The sequence below is a fragment of the Vipera ursinii genome, assembly GCF_947247035.1.
Source record: "Vipera ursinii genome assembly, chromosome: 4".
NCBI lineage: Eukaryota > Metazoa > Chordata > Lepidosauria > Squamata > Viperidae > Vipera > Vipera ursinii.
In genome coordinates, this window is record NC_139514.1 from 25370353 (window position 1) to 25388849 (window position 18497).

The window sequence follows — 18497 nt, forward strand, 5'->3', positions numbered from 1 at the left end:
TCTATTTTAGGGGTCATGAAAGAGAAATGAAGGATTATGTGCCATTAACAACTGAAGTAAAACTCCCAATTCCAATCCCTGCTGTGATTACTATACAACAGTCCTTTTCTGTCAAGTCTGATCCCAAACATATTTCAAATAAAATGTTAGGGTTTTTTCAGGCTCTATTATTGTAACCTCAACAGCTATTCTGGCAATTGTATGAAATGTTGCATCAACCTTTGCTGCTTGAAATTTACCAAATCCTATTACAAGGCTAGGCTGTATCTTGTTGAATAATCAAGAAGGCAAAGCAGTAAAGAAATGATTTAACTATTAATTAATATTAAAGGTATAATTTATATTCGAAGGACTACTTTTGTTGTGAACCAAAAAAAAATTAAAAAGGTTGGATAGCCTGTGAAACCTGAATAAAATAAAAAATATATAAACATTTATTTTATTGTTCTTCCAGTAGTTGCAAGATGCCTGGAACAGATTAAGAAATGGGTCAGGCTTTCCATTCTAGAATGTTTAGTGAGGTCTTGCAGTGCAATCTGCATCAGATAAGCTTGATCCTAAGGGATTACTAAAATATTTTGCACACATGAGAAAGCTATTAGCATATCCTTGACACGGCAAAGTATTAAACAATCAGAATGTTTAGAGAAACCAAAATCCTGGTATATTAACGTAAAACTAAAATTAACTGCAAGATAGAACCTGTAAAATACATTTGGAGGGTTTTTTGTTTTGTTTTGTTTAAAAACCCTGAAACAAATATAGTTTGTTCATATTTACCAAGCATTTATTAGAAACCTAGAACTAATTCAATAAGTATCTGGAATGTATAATCAATACATTCCAAGTGTTATTTTGATTAGGTTTATAATAACTTAAGTTGTAGTATACTGTGTTTACTTCAAAGTTATAATAGATATGTTTATGAAGAGTATTTCTAAATATACATTTAAAATAAACATAATGAATAATGTGCTAGGTTATGGAAGAAAACAAAGACTTTATGACCATAAGATTATTGTCATATTTGTTTTAACATTTAATTTTGGGTTAACAAAGAAATATATACTTAACATTTTTTGTAGCTTAGATTCTTTAAAATGTTTTTTTTTATTTTGAAGGTTTTTTTTATTAATATTAGTATAATTAGTCCATGCAAAGAAATGCACTGAACTTAGGTGAGCTTTCTGCTGTTTAGTATTAGCTAAAATTAGCTAAAATCTCAAATACTTGTGAGTAGAGACAAGAATAATCTCACTAATATTTCACTTAGAAGATAAATAGTGCAAGCTATGGGGTACTGCCAGTCATTTTTCCATGTGATGTCCCTTTACAGGAAATCGAAATGAAATTATTTTTGAAGTTAAAATTTGCACTATGGAGTAGATTGCTCAGTCATTTCTTTCAGTGAATTACTTTTGGCTGGCTTAATGATGTTTTAAGAAAAGGAAGAGAACATCAGGTCAGCCACTGATCTGCCCATCTGGTTTCCTTGTCTCATAATATGAAATCCACCATTCAGAAGGGAAAAGCACTGGAGACCCCATTGATTATGAATTTAATATGATTTAGGAGCAATAATGATGGGGATGACCAGACTGAATGGTGTAAATTGATTTTGGAGCAGGTTCTATATTATCTAGGTTAAAGTAATAATGGAATAAAAGAAGTGGTCTGGGTGGGTTCAACGGGTGGAAATTAAAGAACAATGTTAAGTGATTTGGTTCAACAGTTATTTGATTTATTGTCTGGAAAATTTAATGTGCATATGTATGCATGAATTAATATATGGAAATTCCATCAAAATATGCATTCTCTATTTCCATGATATATGAGAAAAGTTGAGATTGTCATTCTATGATAGTTAAAATTAAATAAAATAAATACATTAAATAAATAAATAAGGTGTGGCAAATTGTCAATTTCCACAGGAAATCAGAAGTTTCTCTTCAGATAAAATTGTGGATAAACTATGAAAGCAGCAAAAGAGTTTGATAAGGTTATTAGAACTTCCTGGAATATGATAAGACAAAAGCACAGATTTGTCTGTGTTTTCTTTTGTGTGTTACTACAAGCTTTCATAGTAGGGACGCGGTGGCTCAGTGGGTTAGGATGCTGAGCTTGTCGATCAGAAGGTCGGCAGTTTGGTGGGTCGAATCCCGAGTGCCGCGTAACAGAGTGAGCGCCTGTTACTCGTCCCAGCTTCTGCCAACCTAGCAGTTCGAAAGCACGTAAAAATGCAAGTAGAAAAATAGGGAACACTAAGGTGGGAAGATAACAGCATTCCATGCGCCTTTGGCGTCTAGTGATGCTGGCCACATGACCACGGAGACGTCCTCGGACAATTGCTGGCTGTTCGGCTTTGAAACAGAGATGAGCACCGGCCCCTAGAGTTGGAAACGACTAGCACGCATGTGCGGGGAAACCTCTACCTTTACCTTTACAAGCTTTCATAGTATATCAGTGTTCACTATTCATAGCACATTAAGGGAACCAATTAGTGTAAGAAAACTTAAAAAAAATCTTTTCAGTTTACTAAATAGGCCAAAAACAGGAGGAGAATCTGTTCAATTTTTTGCTTTCTAAAGAATGTTTGTTTGTTTATAGCCTGTCTTTACTCTTTTATAAACAGCTGAAGGTAAACTTATCTAATACTCCTTCGTCAGTCTATTTTCCTCACAACAACTGTGTATCTGGCTCAATAGTTGTAAATGTGATAAGATCTAGGAGTCCTGGCTCATGTAGTGTTCTGCAGCTGCCAAAAAAGCCAATGCAGTCCTATGCATCATCAACAGAGGAATAGTATCAAAATCACATGAAGTATTAGTACTGCTATGTACTGCCTTGGAATATTGTGTCCAGTTCTGGTCATAATGATACAAAAAGTTGACACGCTGGAAAGAGTGCAGAGAAGAGCAACAATTAGGGGTTTGGAGGCTGAAACATATGACACAGTTGCAGCAATTTGGTATGTCTAGTCTAACGAAGAGAAGGACTAGGGGTGACATAATAGTCTTCCAATATTTGAAAAGCTGTAACAAAGAAGAGGGGGACAACCTATTCTCCAAAGCACCTGAGGGCAAGACAAAAAGTAACTGATGGAAACTTATCAAAGAGAAATCCAACCTAGAATTAAGGAGAAATTTCATGACAGAACAATTAATCCATGAAATGGCTTACTTTCAGAAGTTGTGAGGTTTTTAAGAAGAAATTGGACAGCTATTTGTCTGGAATGATATAAAGTCTCTTGCTTGGCCAGGGGATAGAACTAGAAGACCTCCAACATAACAAAACAAGGACTAACAGAACAATTTAACTTCCAAGGATACTCTGTTATAGTTTTCAGATTAACTGTTTTCAAAAAAGGAAACTTTACCAGCACAATTGAACAAAGTCTCAGCAAACACAAGTATGAATTGAAAAGATACCTGTGTGTCTCACATGTAACTTGTATCTGCAAAATTGCCATCTTTCTATTCTCTTTCTCTTTCTCTCTCTCTCCCCCCTTCTCCCTACCTATCTCTATCTCTTATTCCAATTTAAATCCTTCATGAATTTAGCTACCTATGAAGTGAGCTATAAAACATGTTAGTTTGAAAAGAAGCTACCATATCTCTCCTGCTTTTTTTTCCTTTGAGGTGATCATGACATTTGTAGATGTATCACACAGAAAAAATAGTGTGTTTAGTAATTCAAGCTTCTCACATGAAATTCCCATTCCATCTCAAGCAGTCCAATCATATTACAGTAAGACAGAATGAGTTATCAGTTTGGGGCTGTTGAATGTCATATATTGTGAATATTAAAGAATGTAGAAGAAAAATGGAATGCAGGTTTATAAAGCTTACTTATGTATTCTCTTTACAGCCCATTGGTGCTTTAAATCCAAAGAGAGCAGTCTTTTATGCAGAACGCTATGAGACATGGGAAAATGATCAAACTCCACCTTATCATTATAACACTCATTATTCTACATCTACCTGTACATTAGCCTGGCTTGTTCGCATTGTAAGTATTTTTGCCATTTTTATCTTTTGTATCTTTATAGATAAAGTTGTCTGCTGTCTTTTGTATTTTTTAAAAAAATGTGGTTTAATTATAGAACTAAAATTATAGGGAAGCAAACAAGTCAATCTTAGGGAGAGAAGAATCCTAATATTCCAGTGCAACCATTATCTCATTACAATTGCCTACAGAAAGAGAAGGCTCACAATAGGACTTAATGTAATGAAACAGTATGATTTCTGACATAACAAGGCCAACCCAAGGAATTTGGGGTAACACTGTCCTGATGCCGTTCACACATATACATGTCGCAGGTAGGTTAAGGTTTTATTTGAGGCTTTCCAAAAGTCTTCTGACAACATAAGAAGCTGACAACAAAGTAAAGTAGAGTAAAGCAATGTGGTTTTGAACAATTTTTCAATATGTTAACCTTGATAGTTGTCCTAAGATTTTTAGGGAGCGCTTTCTTTAGAATCAGGTTGATTCCTGAAAAGTGGGGGACCAAGGGACCTCCAAAATTTCTGCACAATAGCAAGAGTCACTGGAGCAGAATACAAGGAATAAGATAAAAAAGATAAAATGGAGCATAGTCCAATCTGAAGGCCCAAAGTCCAAAGCCAAAAACATATATTAGGTCATTTTTCTTAGAAAGAACATGAAGAGTATTGCAGTGCAAGGATTGGAGACACAGATTAAAGAGGAAAGACCTGCCAATAAACACCTAAGTCTAGAATGAAATCATTTTATCCATTTTCAAGAAAAGGGGGACTAGGAAGTATTCATTCAAGAGGCATTACAGACTTTAGCTATTCTACTGCAAAAACACCTTTTTTGTGCACCATTGTCACCAAAGCCAGAGATTTGGACCATTCAACAACTCTAGAACAGGGACTCAGAAAGAGGGGAGGGGACACACAGCTGAGCTTGTGACAGTGTGAATTATAACAGATTTCCAAATTTATCATCGTGCTAACCTTAGGACCGATACAATTGAATATTATATCCATGAATATGATACTGAAAACTCAACTGACAGTATATGTGAGGGGTTTTCTGTCTGTACAACAATGCATACAAAAAGCAGAACAAAATAAAAATTTAGACTACGTGCTGGTTGAAAAACTAACATATGTATGTAAGGAAAAAATACTAATAAAATCTTTAAAAAAATTTAGACAGAAAAAAATTAGGATTATTGGGAAATTTGGTCCACCTTTGCTCACTTTGTAAATGAGCAAATCTAATTTCCACATCCTTAACCAAAACATGGATTGAAATACCATCATCATTTGAAGTGTACTATTCTTCAAATTTTATTACTTTAGCTTGGATTCTAATTTCCTTCTTGATAAAACAAATATATATTTCACATGAAGGGAAATGTAGATGTTTTTAGATCAAAATATTTTGGAATTTAATGCACAATTATTATGTATTTTATTAAATTCATTGTACATCAAATTCCAAAATATTTTAACTTAAAAATATGATACATTTTTTTAAAATAAGGAAGAATACTTTCTGAATATTGAATTGGTTATTATGTGATTATTAGTGGTTATTGTGATTATGATTTCATATTTATATTGGACACTTTTTTAAAATGTGTAAGCTATGTGATTACTGTACATGAGTCTACACAGCATAGTTGTTAAGGATTACAAATCCAGAAGATAGACATATTGCTTTGGTATAATAGCCACCCTCCTATGGAGCTCAACTATGGGAGGTTTAATCCTTCACACTGAATCTTCTTACTTTCTCTGTTTGTCTCTGTCTCTTAAATAATTTTGTCATGGAAGTTGTAATTACATTTTAACATAATTCCTTGTAATTACCCTTACTACTTTTTAAATAATCTGCACTTCATATTTACAATCTCTGCTTCAACTCTGCTTCAAAACCATCTTATTTAAAACTCATAATAAAAATACACAGTGGTGTGCTATGCTTTTAAAATGCCAACTTTGGTTTTTAAAAAAATATATATTTTATTCATACGAATAGGAATTATATTTGATAGTGTCAAATGGTTTACTAAAAGCTTACCATTGATTTATACATAGAATTCTTTAATTAGAAGGTAGTTTTATAGAACTGTGCAACATCATCAAAGATGCCTTGCTTTGGTGTCACTCTTGTGGAAATGTCAGCTGTGGACAGACATGCTCAGCAACTTGAAGAGGTGTTTTGAAATATATTTAGTGAGCCTTTGAGAGGTTCTTGCACAAAGCCTATTTCAGCGGAATGGAATATTCTGGAGAAGAATTGGCCTGAATAGGAATTTACCTGCTGAGCAATATCCCATTCCATTGTTCCAGCCACCCTCAACTCCCTAAAGCAGCCCAAAGGATACCATGGTCAATGGTATTGAAAGCCACAGAGAAGCCAAGGATAGCAAGGATAAATGCACCACCTCCACCCTCACTCCTGCATCTTCCATGCATGCAACCACTGCAGTTTCAGTCTTCTGTCAGGGCATGAAACCTGACTGAAAAGGGCCCAGATAATCCTTTTCTTCAAAAGTCCTATGGAATTGCAACACCACCATCTTCTAGACAGGTGGGAGACTGGGAGAAAATTGTCCAGCATGGTAGGGTTCCCAGGTGGTTTTAACCAGTGAGGAGGAGCATGGATCTAATTTGCAGGTAGTGGCATTTGCATTCCACAGGACCCTGTCCTCATCCTCAGGTCCAACAGAATCAAATCATTCGCAGATAACTGAGTAAGTCCATTCCCTGGGCATCTCCATAGAACTTGCACCATACACAGTATCCAACTGTGAACAAATCCAAGCAATTTTATCCTTTAAATCAGTGGTTCTCAACCTTTTGTTCACTACGGATCTCTTTAAATACCTTTTGTGGCCATGGACCATGGCCACAGACCCCCAAGACTTAACTCTAGATTTAAATCATAAAATTTCTTCAAGCCTTCACGGATCCTCTGTAACAACATCACAGACCCCTAGAAGTCTGTGGACCACAGGTTGAGAACCCCTGCTCTGAATGCTTCAAAAATTCCTCCGTTTGGCCCTGGAGATGAATCTCTGGAGCATCCTTATTATAAGGTATTATACTAAGGATATTATTCTATAGTGTTTTAATTTTTATTTATGTATTTATATCCCGTACTGTTTTTATAAATAACTCAAGTCAGCAAGTATACCTAATACTCTGAACTATGGCACAAATTATGGAAACATTTTGTACTTAAATTTAAGTGTGAATTCCATTAAAGTCGCTTGGCTAGATGGATTTGCAAACAAATCCAGTATACTCCACTAGGGCATTGCTGCAATTCAGAATAGTATTGAGATATCTGCACCCTTTATAATAGTGGTGAACAATATTTTCATGCCTAGGGTCTGCACTCAGTAGATAAGAAAGATGAGGGATGATGTGAAATGGGGGATCAATGATATTAAATGGGTGGGTTTATTTACAAATGGTATGCCAGGATTTTCTTTTAAATTGTAGGTTGAGGATTATATAGTAAATGTGATATTTTGTTTTCTTATTTCAATACTTTCAGCTTTTTAAAGCTCACACAACAGCTTCATTGTGCTTTTCACTGAAAAACTGAGAAATCACAGGAATAGTTGGTAACTGCATATTTCATTGCTGAAAGTAGGTAACAGGAGCCTGATATAAAAAATGAGATTCTTTTGTTTCACCAGAAGCATTCTGAAATAACTATTAAGATTTTTTCTTTCTTATTAAAAATCTGAAACCAAAGTACTGAACTTACATTTTAAACTGCATTTCATGACATATATAATTGTTGCAGAATTCTTCCCAATTAAGGACTTTCATATCTATTTCAGTGGGTGAAAAACTCATTTTTAAATCGCTTTCACTGAAATCACTTTTTAGAAATTATTAATATTTGTTGCTTTATTTCATTGTTTAAAACTTGAAATATTTGAACATACTGTACATAAGTAGATGGAATAGACAACATCACCACCAGATGGATCTGTAACTGGCTGACAAACTGTACTCAAAGAGTAATCCTCAATGGCACTACATCTACATGGAGAGAAAGCAGTAGGGTACTACAAGGTTCTGTCTTAGGCTCAGTACTCTTCAATATCTTCATAAATCACTTAGATGAGGGAAATGAAGGGGAACTCATCAAATTTGCAGATGATACCAAACTGACAGGAGTAGCCAACACCCCAGAAGACAAACTCAGGATCCAAAAAGATCTAGACAAACTTGAACAATGGGCCGTATCTAACAAAATGAGTTTCAGTATGGAGAAAAGCAAAGTTTTACATTTAGGCAGAAAAAAATCAAAGGTACAAGTACAGATTGTGTGAGACCTGGCTTAAAAACAGTAACTGTGAGAGGGACCTTGGAGTCCTAGTGGACGATCACTTGACTATGAGCCCACAATATGCAGCAGCAACCAAAAAAGCTAATACAATTCTGGCTTGTATAAACAGAGGCATAGAATCAAGATCATGCGAAATATTAGTACCACTTTATAAAACCCTATTAAGACCACACCTGGAATACTTCAGCCAGTTTTGGTATCATATCACAAAAAAGTTGTTGAGAGTTTGGAAAATATTCAGAGAAGAGCAACTAAGATGATCAAAGACCTGGAGACTAAAACATATGAAGAATGGCTGCAGGACTTGGGTTTTGCTAGTCTAAAGAAAATAAGAAATAGGGGAGACATGATAGCATCTGAGGTGCTGCCACAAGGAGGAAGGGGTCACATTGTTCACCAGAGCATCCAAGAAACAATGGTTGGAAACTGATCAGAGTGAGAAGCAACCAGGAATTAAGGAGAAACTTCCCGTCACTGAGGACAATCAACCAATTACCCAAAAATCATATAAAAATATAAAAAATATTCTTGGATTATTTAGAATACTTATGTCTGTGTAATGCACAAGACTTATAGGAAACTTTCCATTCTCTGATTCAGATATTGTTTTTTATTGTGCTTTATTAGTCACATTAAAAAAATGAAACATGCAATGATTTGATACAAAGTGCTTATTAATTGTTTCCTAATTAATTGTAAATTTTAATCCTATTGCTGCTTTTACCATTTGGCTTCTTACAGTACTTTCTCTGTCTCATTTTTTAATGGTAGGAGCCTTTTACAACTTTCTTCCTCAATGCAAATGATGGTAAATTTGATCATCCAGATCGAACTTTTTCTTCAGTGGCAAGATCATGGAGGAATAGCCAACGAGACACTTCAGATGTCAAAGTAAGAAGTAATTGGATGGCTGTCAGCATGATTATATGCTACAATTGCAAAATGGAGGGGGGTGAGGGTTGTATTTCACATACACAGAAAAGAAAGTGCAATGATATCATTTTTAAATGCCTGTTTTACATACTATGATGAATACAAGCTTTCCCAATATCTGACCCATTAAAAGATCTCTTGTTCCTGATCATATAAATAAATAATTCTATCCCAGTTTAAATAAAATAATCACAGACTGGAGAAAAACCCAATAAATTGTTCTTTCCTGCTGTTAATATTTGGCCCATTCCATAAATACAGCAAGATTGGATGTGACCTTAAAGTGTTATATTGTTATAGCTTTTCTAGCATGAATTTTCCATTGCCTGGGGCAATTAATAAAGCATTAATGACAAGATACATTAAAATGTATGTTTTGTGCAAGCCTTAGCTTTTACCTCATTGTGCCTCAGGATATTATGCAACAATACACATTAGAGTAAACTTATATCTACATAATACATGGTAACAACTAGAGAACAAGGATGCTTTTTGAAGTATTACCATGCACTCATTCTTGCATAAATGGATTTTATAAGTTTTTTTATTGTACTATGAAACCCTTGCTTTATATTTAAAAAATAAGGTCCTCTCCTGAGTTTCAATTAGTTGGCAGTCTAGAAATCCCATAAAAATATATACTTACATAAACAGCATTTTTTAAAATGATAAATAAATATCTTTATTCATTCAATTGTATCATTATATGCTTGCTTGAAATCAGAAGATATATTGAAATTGTTTACATTTATTGTAAATCCCTTTTAGTCTTTTTTAAAATATAGATTGCTAGAATTGTTTCTAAAGGCTCCTATAAGTTAGAAGTCTATCCATACTAATACAAGTAGGAATTACATTATTTATGTATTGAATTTCTGCTGTGACTTAGAAGGTAAGAATAATTGGTTGAACAAAAGGAAGGTAAATTCATACAACTGTTACTAGGTTCTTTTATTGTTTGGATTCCATTGGAAATCTATGTCCCCCAATATATAATTAGCACAACATGGAAGATATGGTTTTTTGACCTGCAATCATCAATAGCAATATGTGCATTAATACACATTTTTTCAAATGAAGAATAAACAATATATTTTAGTGTTATATTTTATCATTAAACTTTAAAATACAATAATATAATACCCCAGTTTGGTAGAAAGAACTATGCCTGTGGAGAGGAGAATCTATGCATATTTCTGGAGGCTCAAATCCTTTTGTGTTCACATCTTGTGAAAAGTGATGGTTGGCAAGAAACTTTGATTTAATGCTGCAGTCCTTTTAGAAAGACAAAATGCAAGATTTTCTTATCAGAAGTATTTGTTAGACATCTGTTTTTGCCACTAAGATTCACTCTAAATATATAAAGTAAATACTAACATGAAGCATCCATCTAGTTTATGAAAGCTGTTTACCCAGGCAAAAGCAGCATGCAATAGATTATTTTGTAATGGTTTATTACAAATACTATAAGCGTGCTTCTCTGATCTATGTATAAATCTTTAATACATTTTGCAAACATAAGTTCAGAATACATAAAGTCTTATTAAATTAATATTATTAGTTTTGCTCTCTCCCTTTCTCCATACACACACACACATATACACACACACATACATACACACACACATACTATTTACTGACTTCTGTTAACTGCCATAACCTTACAATTAACATCATGTTAATTGTTGAACATATATGTTGAATATATAAAAGTCTCATGAATGTTAATCCTAAGGTATGTCTGATTCCCCCGCCCTCAGTATTGATCAGGTGCCTTCACGAAGTATTCACTCAATAAAACATAATTATAGACCTAATTGGGTAGTTTTATACTGATTGGAGGTACAATCTTCCATTTGGGCAATACTCACAACCACTTTATTTAAATTATATGTTTCTGTATTTGAAAAGGAAATGACATATATATTATCCAATCCAACCTTGACTTGATATTTTAAGAACAAGCAGATGTGTACCTTAGTTTCATATATCCCATTCTCTCCTCTCATGCAATGAGAAAAGATAAGGATGTTTCCACTATTATTATTATTTTAATGGAGGTTTCCATTATTATAGATTTCCAGAAAGGCTATCATGTGTCTTATATAACATGCGACAATCCACTATTTAAATAGTTATCAAAGTTTATGTTGAAGGACAGTACTCTATTTGAATTCCAGATTTGGGAATCTTGTGATTGCTTTTCATCAATAAAAACCCAAGCAGTTAACTAAATAGATTCATCGGTCATCTGGTCAAGTATTTCACTATTATATTACGTGAAATGTTTTATAAATTTAAATTATGATTTTAAATTTGCATGTAGGCAGACAAACAATTCATAGGTAAATATGAATTTTCTTTTGGCTTATGTATTCCTTTGTTGTTGACAGTTACAGCAATGCCTTAAACAGTTTTGAATATTGTGTATGAAATCATGTTTTTCCTTAAATCAGGATAGGTTAATATCCTGATGTAAACTGAATTACTTATTTTTCCTTTTGCAAAAGCATGTTAACATTTGTTGCAGACTTCAGTTGTAGTGTACTGACTTGATTCCCTTAAATTTCAAGACTAAGGTTTACACCTACCATTTTCATAAGAAAACATTACATATGAATTTGAGTATTAATTTTCATTTTCAAAAGCAGAAAATTACTTAGGAACAAAAGACACATACTGCCCTAGTTGATAAATTAGTATGTTAGACTACCCTGCATTAAGAAGTATAGTTAAAAATACTTATAAAAATGCTTTATAGAATAATAAAGAAGCTAGCATAATGTTACTTTGGAAAGACACCACTCTAAAGTGCAAAAATAGAATGTTCAAAAACTAATTTTTGAATGCCTCTCAAACATATTATATTGCTCTTGGATATGGCTACAAATCAGAAAAGGTTGCTAGAACAAGATGTAGCTAAGATGACATATTGTAAATTAATAAGGGTAATGGACATTCTTATAACTGAATGATACCCCCCTCCCATCAGCCAAGATGATTATTAAAATAATGGTTACCAGGGGATCACCTTGAGTATGGCAGAGAAAAGAATACCGATAATAGAGGCCTGAAAATTTAATGGAAATATATTAAGTGAAAATATCTGCATTGGGTTTAATTTCTGGACATAAAATGGCATGTTTTAGACATATTAAATTAAACAAACTAGAGAACACATTTAAAATTGATCATATAAAGTTGGCCATATACATTCGATGAATAAAATGTGAATGAATGAATAAAATAAAATAAAATGAATATTATAATATTTTTAACCTTTTAAGTCTTGTATCTTTGTTATTTTTTAACAAAAAAGTCACATGAAAAGTAGCTATTAAATATTATAAATTTGCATTTTTTACTATATAGTAGAAGAAAGGTGACAACTTAAAAAATCAGATAGAATTATTGGGTTTATTTTAGAAGCTTCTATAATTTTCCAAATGAAATTCAAAATGGTAGCAAAGCAAAACATCATATTATATATAAAAGATATATACTACAGAACAGAATGGCAACAAAAAAGCCATATTTGTTCTGTACCAGCCTGCTACCGGCCCTGCAGAAAAGGCAGGGACAACCCCTTTTACAAGAAGGCAAGAGGCTGGAACTACGCCTGCCAAATTTATGGATACAAAAGCAAACAGAACAAGACACGAACCATGAAACAGGAGCTATTCAAGCGGTTGCCTTCAGCAAACCAGCCCTCCCACGCATTCCCCTTTTATACAGTTCAGGGCGTGGCTTCTCTCTGCCTCCTTCCGAGGTGCCCCATTGCCTTCCTCTGTTTACTCCTGATTGACTGCCTCCTGCGTCGGACGTCCTTGAACAGGGCCAGCTGTGGGTCATCTTCATCCACGCTGTCAGGCTCACACAGCTGGGTCTCCGTCGTGACCAGGTGGGAGGGGCCTGGCTGAGGACTCTGTGGAGCCTCAATATTATTCTCAGCAAGCTCTTCAACACCCCCCCCTCCTCCTCTGAGTCGTCCGACCCAACTGCCGAACCCACAGGCTGACCCTGAATCACAACAATATTAATGCTATGTAAGCAGCCAAGAAATAGCAATAGCACTTAGACTTATATACCACTTCACAGTGCTTTACAGCCTTCTCTAAGTGGTTTACAGAGTCAGCATTTTGCCGCCAACAAGCTGGGTCATCATTTTACCGACCTCGGAAGGATGGAAGGCTGAGTCAACCTTGAGCTGGTGAGAATTGAACTGCTGAACTGCTGCCAGCCGGCAGTCAGCAGAAGTAGCCTGCAGTACTGCATTTTAACCACTGTGCCACCACAGGACAGTTCCTTAGAACTTGATGTTCTAGATCAGACATGTCAAACACAAGGCCCGGGGGCCGGATCCGGCCCGCAAAGCAGTTTCATGTGGCCCGTGAAGCCATCCTGGAAACAGTGAGGGAACGGCCCCCGCTGCCTTGGCCCTGGCCCAGAGACCCTCCTTCTGCCAGAGACCCTCAGATCTGTCCCACTCCTGCCCAGGCCCCCATAAGCACCCTTGATGTAGAGCTGGCCACGCCCACCCAGTAGGCCATAGGCACTCTAGTCACACCCACCCAGTAGGCCACGCCCACCCAGGCCACACCCACCCAGCCCCCTGAGGGCAACCACAATGCTGATGCAGCCCTCAATGAAATTGAGTTTGACACCCCTGTTCTATATCTACACATAAAGGTTTATTGTCAGGAATGTATACTGTTCTATTAACCATGCAAAATATAAAAGGCTATTGTTAAGGAATTGTTCGATCCAATTTTGAATCCACAAGTACTCTGTTTATGTGTGCCACGTTTTAAGAAAGATTCAGTAAAAGTGGAACGTATGCAAGAGAAGAAAACCAAGTCCTTTGAAGAGAGGGCTGAGGGAATTCACATGTTTAGCCTGGAAAGTGGAGCAATCTACATTTTTTTAAATATCAAATATTGTATAGAAAAATATCTGAAATATAGGACATGGAATAATGTTGCTGGAATGCAAATTCTACTTGAATGTTAGAATTAGCTTCCAATAGTCAAAATAATCTGATAGCTATAGATAATTTCCAAGTGAAAGCTGGACAACCATATGTTGTGAAAGGTAAAAGATGCAATGGAATGGAATGGAATGGAATGGAATGGAATGGAATGGAATGGAATGGAATGGAATGGAATGGAATGGAATGTGTTTTAGATTCCAGACTCTGATAGGGAAGACTAAAAAATATAATTGACTGAAATGTCTGTTCTGACATGTTAGGAGATGCTGATGTTCAAGTTTCCTGGATTCATCAGTTTCATATACAATATCCAGTGGTCAAAGATCTCCCAAATACCAGTAGTGTCTATAAACTTGTCAGCTTTCGAAGGGGAAGGGGATAAATTAAAACCCAGAGCAAGGGAAGAAGGCTTGTCTGTTCTTGAATTTCCTCTTTCATCTCAGTCTGGATCTTGCGGAATTGAATGCATGCCTCAGCCTTTAATGTTTATGCTTATCCTTTATCCATCTTGGAGGTACTGGCAGGGTCTTTTCTATCCTCCCCTGACATTGGATTTCAAGAATGGGGTTGTGATTTAAATGAATTACCTAGCCCTCTTCATAGAATGGGTTGTTGTTGTTTTTACTAAATAGGATGGGTTTGGTTAAAGAAAAGAGGGTTGAGTACTTTGCTGAAGCCATTATGTGAACCTTATCTCCTGGTCTACCAAAAAAAAAAATGAGAATGGGTTTGTTATGCATGATTAGTTATTGATAACCTCATGATGTGTACTACTAAGCAACACTTTTTAAAAAAAATCTCACAATCTGGCTGCATAGTAAACTTTTTTGTTTTGTCTGGTAATAAGGAGAAATTGGATGGTATATAGCAGGGGTAGGCAACCTTGGCTCTTTTATGACTCGTGGACTTCAACTCCCAGAATTCCTGAGTCAGCTATGCTGACTCAGGAATTCTGGGAATTGAAGTCCATGAGTCATAAAAGAGCCGAGGTTGCCTACCCCTGGTATATAGTTATAGAAGTCCTCTTTTTTTTTCTCCTTTTGAAAGAAAAAGATTTGCCAATTCCCTAGAAATATGTCCACCATTCAAGACTCTGGTAGACTGGAACATAGTATTTTAATCTAATAATAGAGAATTTACTTAAGATATTTTAAACATACAAATGTAATGTAGTAAGCAATGAAAGAAAGTTGAACTTCCAAATTAAATGCAACAAAATAAGATTTCTTGAATAATTTGGTCGGTGCAAAAACCTGCAGATTTTGCATGATGAATAACAAAGCTTGTTTCTTTTGTAAACAGGAACTAATTCCAGAGTTTTATTACCTGCCAGAAATGTTTGTCAACAGTAATGGATATAATTTTGGAGCCAGAGAAGATGAAACTATTGTGAATGATGTTGAGCTTCCCCCTTGGGCTAAGAAGCCTGAAGATTTTGTTCGCATCAATAGAATGGTAAGGGTTTTTTTTTTAAATCAAGCTTGCTAACAACTCCACAGAATGTATAAGCTAATATAGCCTTGTTTTTATTCACTGTAAAGCAACAACTGAAAATATAAAAGCAAAAACACACAAAGGAGTTATTTGATTGCAGCTATCCTGTATTAACAGTACTGGGCTTTAATGCAATGATTTTCATTGGAATTTCCTTAGTAGAGGCTTATGATAAAACCATAATTCCTGTGATAAATTTTATTATTTTGTTCAACCTGATAAAGGTTCTTACAGTTCTTACAGTCCCCAATAAAAATTCCATTGATTTCCTGAAAAAAAAAGTTCAGTACAAAAAATATTATGGGCTAGGTAGGATTATTATAGAAAAGTATTAACATTATATGCACACATATCTAATTCAGTCTTAGTTTAATCAACAGATGAAACACAATTATATCTCAAAATCCATATTTTTCTGAATATTGTGATTAAAACCTTCTAATCAAAGCAGTACAAAGGAAAATATATTTATCAGAAAAATTATAGTAGGTAAAAATGGAAAAAGTCCCAATACAAATACTGCATTTAGAAAGGCAAATATAAAAATACATATATTCAGGAATAAACTTGTTTAAACTGCTTTCCTTGTGTATATGTGTGTGCATGTAGCTGCTTCACTGGCCTTTCAAGCTGAATTGTTCTCTGTATATTAACACACACACATAAAATTATATATTTTTCATCTTAAGACTGCCACAAGACTCTGTTGCTTTCTCTGCAAAAAATTAATAGATACACCTCTGGAAACTGTTTTGGGGAATACAATATTATTTGCTAGTTATGTTATCATACATATAAAACAATACTTTCCTAACCAGTATGGTGAAGAGGTAAAGGAAAGACTGGAAAGACCAAATTCTTGTCCTTCTCAGCCACAGAAACTCATTAGTGTCGTTAAGCGAGTCACACTCTCTCAGTCAATCCTTCTCAAACGTACTGTATTGTGGGGAAAACTGGAAGGAGGAAGGAGGAACCTGGAGGTCCTGAAAGTCGTGATATAAATTTTACAGACAAACATTTGACAAATATTAATTACATAATCCCAACAGTGCTTTTCCAAAATCCCAAAGTTAACTACATAAAGCAGGGGTGTCAAACTGCCAGCAACTTTGATATCCATGATATAAAGAATACAATCAATCAGTCAGAATAGAGCTGGAAGGGATCTTGGAAGTCTTCTAGTCCAACTCTCTGCTCACGCAGGAGACCCTATACCAGGGGTAGGCAACCTTGGCTCTTTTATGACTCGTGGACTTCAACTCCCAGAATTCCTGAGCCAGCCATGCCGAGGGGAAAGGGAGAGGTTTCCAAGCTGAGCCATGCTGGCTCAGGAATTCTGGGAGTTGAAGTCCACGAGTCATAAAAGAGCCAAGGTTGCCTAGCCCTGCCCTATACCATTTCAGACAAGTGAAATACAGTTCAGTGCACCTTTTCCCAGGAATAATATACACATGATTTGCTGCTGAGTAGGCATGCATTATAAATATAGAAATAAATTATGATTACATTTTATACATTTACTTTACAAATTATATTTTATATATTCATATATGAATTCAAGCCATTATTAAAATAATAAAAACATTGAGAGTTAATTATATATGTTTAAAATAAATGTAAAATTATCCATCAAACCCAGATGGCTGATTGTAATGTTTTTATGTCCATTGTGTTTTATAATCTAAATTAGAATTTATGGGTGCTGAATCTAATAAGACTTATTTCAGGTTTACTTGTTAAAGTGCATTTCCCGGAGCTGCTTTCTCCCTGAATAAATCAACACATTACAGAGGCTCCCCATAATTTATCCAGTAGTATTGTACCATCCTTTCTCTTTTGTAAAAGAAAGTGCTTTCTTAAGCATTTTTATATCAGTATTAGATTTCTATGAAAATATTACATACGGTTCCTGTCTCACCTATTTCATTTCATCTGTAAAAGGCCTCTTGCAAGATGATTGGAAATTTTACTCCAGAAATAGAGTATATCTTTTTGTGTCAGACAGGAAGTCTACTGAAGGCCTTCTTTTGAGTCCCTGGAGAAGTCTTCCTCAACCTTGGAAACTTTAAGAAATATGGAATTCGGCTTCCAGAATTCCCAAAGTAACTTGCTGGCTGAAGAATGCTGGGGGTTGACATCCACACATCTTAAAATTGCTAAGGTCATGAAACACTTCCCTGGCAAAAAAGCAATTAATCAGAATAGAATATAAATATGTGTATCAATATGATTTGGTATAAGGAATTAAGGATATTTATAGTTTCTTTGCCAGATAGAATCTTGTGTCATTATGTTTTCCCAAATCATTAGTGAATATTATGTTTATTTGAAACAGCTTTAAATTGAAATGGAAGACAATTTCATTGATTGTTTTGATTGATTTGATTAATATAACCTCTCATTCAGCACATGAATCATATTTAATAAGCAACAATTCCATTCTGTTGTGTTCAGTTCTCAGAGACTGCTTGGACAAATGAATGAATGAACCTTTATTGTCAAAGTACAACCATGTATTCATTTGAGATTGGCTGAGCCTCCCTTCGTGCCCCCATCCCTGCAGTTTTCTTGGGAAGCTTTTCAGAAGTGATTTGCCATTGCCTCTAAAACAATATACAATAAAAGAAAAAGAAAAACATAAAAACAGAAAGACAGAAAATATGAAGTGTGGGAAAATTCATTCAGGGGGTCTAAGCTAACTTCTCTTGGGTTTGTTTCAATTACTCTTATTTTT

At 34.9% G+C, this 18497-nt stretch overlaps 1 protein-coding gene across 3 annotated transcripts in view; it reads left to right on the forward strand.

Annotated features, from left to right (window-relative positions):
- Positions 1-18497, forward strand: part of NBEA (neurobeachin) — a 372004-nt gene that overhangs the window by 305766 nt on the left and 47741 nt on the right. For all 3 annotated transcript variants that reach the window (XM_083361881.1, XM_083361879.1, XM_083361880.1), the window contains 3 exons: positions 3868-4008; positions 9118-9237; positions 15572-15724. In XM_083361881.1, the coding sequence (XP_083218007.1) occupies positions 3868-4008; positions 9118-9237; positions 15572-15724 (414 nt within the window). The remainder of the gene's footprint in view (positions 1-3867; positions 4009-9117; positions 9238-15571; positions 15725-18497) is intronic.